At 32.9% G+C, this 4,910-nt stretch overlaps 1 protein-coding gene across 2 annotated transcripts; it reads right to left on the reverse strand.

Annotated features, from left to right (window-relative positions):
- Positions 1-214: 214 nt before the first annotated feature.
- On the reverse strand, positions 215-3,533 carry LOC133298635 (protein neprosin-like). 2 transcript variants are annotated; one of them, XM_061497967.1, is made up of 8 exons: positions 3,064-3,533; positions 2,950-3,009; positions 2,455-2,541; positions 2,059-2,313; positions 1,619-1,783; positions 1,431-1,484; positions 1,190-1,336; positions 215-897 (listed from the first exon to the last, which is right to left on the reverse strand). In XM_061497967.1, the coding sequence occupies exons 1-8, from the start codon at positions 3,169-3,171 to the stop codon at positions 520-522; spliced, it is 1,254 nt and encodes a 417-aa protein (XP_061353951.1). In that variant the 5' UTR covers positions 3,172-3,533; the 3' UTR covers positions 215-519. The 2 variants fall into 2 exon arrangements, with proteins under 2 accessions (XP_061353951.1, XP_061353950.1); XM_061497966.1 differs by having other exon boundaries at positions 2,950-3,532.
- Positions 3,534-4,910: the final 1,377 nt, after the last annotated feature.

A 4,910-nucleotide genomic window follows, 5' to 3' on the forward strand; every position in this document is an offset into this window, starting at 1 on the left:
TTTTGCACAAAGATTTGAAGTGACTCAATTAGGTTTGGCCTGGCCCGGTTTACCAACATGTGCAAGGATCCCATTTTGTTTCCACCATTACTTTTCTTCAATTAAAAAGCCACCCCACTAATGTCACACAACCAATAGCAAAACTTTTAGAACAAATATTCTTATTAAGACAGCTTTTCACTAATCAAACATCTTAGTAAAATAATAAATACATAGTCACCTGTCCCATACTAGAATATTCTGTTCACATTCACAGCTCCAGAGAGAAGAGAAAACAAAAACAACAAAATATATATATAAACAAGAAAACCAATGAAGAAACTTGTTTCTTTTAAATCTAAAAACCCACCACCCTTTTTCTCCAACAATTTTTTGGAGACCTTAGAGAAAATAAGTGCTTTCATTATACACCAGAAATCTAAGGGGTAACACAAGTTACTAGCTACACTAGATAAAAAAACACCTAGTTTTTTTTTTTATTATTTTCTTTTTTTGCTCCCTTAGTTTCAACATAAATGATCAAGGACAATTAGGATTTCTACCAGGACCACCATAATAGAAGTAATTGCCCCAATCCCCAGCAGTGCCAGTGTTGACATTATAGCAATTACCTTGCTCAGTGTAAATTCCAAGGTCTTTGGGAGGCCTAAGCTTGTTATCACCATCAACAGTCTGTATGTTCTTGAAATAACTAGCCTTTCCAAAACCTTCCTCAGGGAAATGGCCACTTCCCATTTGTGTTGAGGTGTGTTGTCCATCAGATTGGGAGTTCACAACTTCACCTCCCCATTCAATCATTGAGGCACTGTCAGTGAGGTAGGAGAATAGAGGAGCTGGCCAGTATCCAAGAACATGGTCATTACCAAATTGCATCCACCAGTTTCCCTCTTTTGGGTCCTACACATTAGTTTTGCCAAATAAACATCATCATATGAAATGGTACATAATAAATTCATGGACCAACATATATATATATATATATATATATATATATATATATATATATATATATATATATATAATGAAATGTGTCAGAGATTCTCTTGATTTACAATTAAATAATGTGCCTGCACAAAATAATTATACTAATATAATGGTAATGTTTGTTAAGTGGGGGGGGTATACTTTCTTGCCAGAATGTCCAATAAGAAAATATTATTAAAAAAGAAGAAGAAAAAAAAATTTGTACCTTCCAGACCAGGATGCTGATATCATATTGGGAAGAACCATACTTAGAAAGTGGGTAGATGCTTGCTCCTAAGGCTATATCACTGTTAATTTGAATAAAGCCAGAGCAAAGGAGATTATAACAACCAGTAGCTTGATATGCATCACTCTGTCATGGTAATGAAACAATTTCATGAAATGAATAAGAAATTAGAGTATAAGTATAAAAACAACAAAATGGGGTGCTTGAATTGGGAACTCACAGTCCAATAAGTGAAGAGTCTAGTGTTATTGTCTCCATACAAATCTGGGCTGACCTAATTGCCAGAGTAGAAAAAGACAAGCAGGAAATTAAACAAATGGAAAGGAATAAATCATATCCCTAAGAAGATATTGAATTTGAAAAATATTTATATACAGAAGATGACAATAGAAATTTTTTAAATAATACCTGCCAACCTGCTTCAATGCTGTTGAGATCTTGACCAAAAGAACCACCCAGAATCCACATTTGAGACAGGCTAAATTCATTGGGTTGTTGAATTTTTGGGTCCCAAACGTTTATGGTTGCCTTGGCTCCATAATATTTATCTCCCTCCACATACACTATGGCATGCTAAATGCTCCAAAAAGATCAAAGCCAAAAAGAAAAACATAAAATCAGGAGAAAATAAACGAATAAATTAATAGCTTTCATTTGTGGCTTCTATACTTCTTTTTTCTTTTGCATAAAAAAAAAGACCTAATATGGAAGTAAACAGGTTTTTCTTTTTCCTTTTACTGGCCATAGAAATAAAATAAATAGAAATGAGGGTGTTTTCTTTTCTTAGTAATTAGGAGTAACTTGAACTTCTTGCTGCTACATTATCAACATCATAGTTATGGCAGTACCTGGTGTCCACTCTGAGTGATGAGGTCAGGTAGAGGTTTTGCAGATCTTGGCTGAGGGAAGCTCCTTTGATTCTTCTTTCCAAATTTCTGGATAGAGCTTGCCCTTAATATGTCATCTTTTCTGGTCCTTCTGATAGGAATTGACCCCTCTGGACACCTTCCATTTTGGTGCCAGAGTTGAGTAATAGGCTTGGAATTTGAAGAAACTTTGCTTTCTCCAAAAGTGCGCCCTTCTGGATGGGAATTTGGTGTTATCTGCATCACAAACCCGTGATTGCTTGAAATTCAAACCAAAACCAAATGAGCCCCCACAAAGGAAAGAGAGAAACAAATGGGAGCTAACAAGATTAAGAATTTTGAATTACAAGAAATTAGATAAGAAAGAAAATTATTAACCTGAATCTTGTGACTTTTGAGGTCAGGGTGATCAAAAGCTGGCTGGTGTGAGACATGGACACAGTCAATAATATCTCCGTCTGGACTCTGCTTTCCCAAATCAAATGTAAACACAAACAAATCAGACACTTGAAAAAAAGAACTATGTTTATTGATGGCCCCAAAATCTACAAAGTAAACTAATCACAACGCTTAGAAAAACACAGAAAAAGCATAACTAAAGAGCTTTTCTAAGAACAAGAACAATAGCTGAATCTCAATTACGCCCCCAATAAAAGAGACTAAAAGAAGCTCTCAAATGAGACAAGAGCATCCCAAGTTTAAAAGTTCCTTTCATACCTAAAAGGCTCATTGTTGCAAATATCGATTAGAAAACAGTTATACAATCAGTGAAAAAGTGGAAGAGGGAAAGAAAGAGAGAAAAAAAAGGAAGAAAAAAAAAAGGTTAGAAAAAGGCATTGCTGGAAGAAAGGGAAAATTCAAAATTCTCTCTACCTTGATGGACTTAACAGGAGGTCTGTTCAAATTCTTCAAATGCTTCTGAACCTCAAGCTTCTGACTTGAACTGCCACTGCCACTGCCGGTGCTTGTGGCGGCGGCGGTGCTGACGGTGGCTCTGCCAGCACAAGTCAAAGGCACCAACAAAACCAACAAGAAACACAGGCACAGCACAACCTTCCCAACCCACCTCTTCCCACATCCAAATTTCGCCGCCATTACAGATTCTCAATCAAAAAGCATGCAACTTTATCAAAATTCTCCAATTGGGTATTGAAGACACAATGACACAAAGGCTATAGAACCTAAAGGGTCACCTAATAACCATGAAGGATTTATAGTACCCACAAGAAGGATTCAATTAAATGGCCTTAAAACTGTTATAATTTGTTAATAAAAGAGTAATCTTTTATTGCCTTATTCTCCCTATCCTTCACCCAAATCTGCTCTTTATCCTACGCACCCCACCATCAACAACAACAACAATCACCACCCTTTGTTGTTGTTGTTGTTGTTGTTTGCACGCAAAATACAAACAAAAAAATGTGCTTGACACTTTGACAGGGTAGAGAGAGAAAGAGGGGGCCCTTCAATGTTTTTTTTTTTTTTTTTCTTCTTCTCTCAGTGTTCCTTATTTGTAGTTTTGTTCCTCAGAACACTACAAAATAAACTGCCGACGATTGAAAAGGAAAAGAGAGGGGCATTTTGGGAAAAGACACGGACAAGAAAAGTTTGTGGAAATGCATGGTTTTGTTACTCAGTCACCTTATATCAGTCTTCACTGGTTCCACTACTCACAGTGGTAAGAGAGAGAAAGACAAAGAGTGACTGATGTAGAGAGAGAAACTATGTTAGTTCCCGCTACTATGGATTGGTGTATGGTAGTGAGAATGAAATTACTGTGTTACCCTTGGGGTCACGGGATCACATTCCCATTTTTCCTTCTCACTGCCTCTCTTTTGTCTTTTTACTCTCTCTATTCCTTCTACTACCTATGGACGGAGGTGATCGATAATAATTGGATTTGTCCGTGTTTCAGTTAGAATCGCACAAAGACCTAATTAATGTAAATTAAAGTAAAATATATAATAAAAATGTAAATTTACAATTCTTTTTGAGAAATAATACAATTAAGGCTTTAATATTTCTACATTAAATATAATTATAATGAAAAAGATTATTATAATTCTCAAATAAATTATAATTACAAAAATATCTTAATTTTCGATTCAAAATAACATTATTTTAAACTCAATATAGATAAGTTATCTACATTGATGGTAGAAAAAATGAACCTTACAATTAATTATGCATTTCAGCATATCTTATTTAACGTGTTGTGAAAGGAGTGAATCCTCTCATATCTTATTTAACATGATATAGTCATATAAGAAATTATAATCATACACAGATGAATCTATTATGATAAGAGAAGAAAAAAACTAAAGAAAGTAAGAAAGAAAAAAATATTGAAATAAATAATTATAAAATCATCATCTTGATTCATTTTTGTATGAATATAAAATCATATTAAATAAAAAAATGAGAATATTCATTTCCAGTAGGGGATATCCTTCTGCGCAACTTAGGTGATAGTGTGGACTATGATATCTCAAATTTTATTGTCATATATATTTTTAATTTTTCACTCTATAAATTATTAATTAGCATCATAAATATTTATTTAATTAAAAAATAATTAACCTAATAAATATGGATTAAATAATTTTTTTAAATTATTTAATTAAAAAATCAATTATAATTTAACAATTGATTTTTTATTTTTGAAAAAAGTTTAAATATTGACTTTTTTATAATAAAATATTGACTTAATCATGAAATTTTTTTATTAAATTGTAATTAATAATAATAAATTTATTATCATCAATTACAATTTGATAATTAATTTTTCCATTCTCAATGAAAATAATTTAAATTATTTTATTAAAAATAGAAAA

The sequence above is a fragment of the Gastrolobium bilobum genome, unplaced genomic scaffold (genome assembly GCF_033153095.1).
Source record: "Gastrolobium bilobum isolate Gb01-03AN ecotype WA unplaced genomic scaffold, APGP_CSIRO_Gbil_v1 utg20100, whole genome shotgun sequence".
NCBI classification, from domain to species: domain Eukaryota; kingdom Viridiplantae; phylum Streptophyta; class Magnoliopsida; order Fabales; family Fabaceae; genus Gastrolobium; species Gastrolobium bilobum.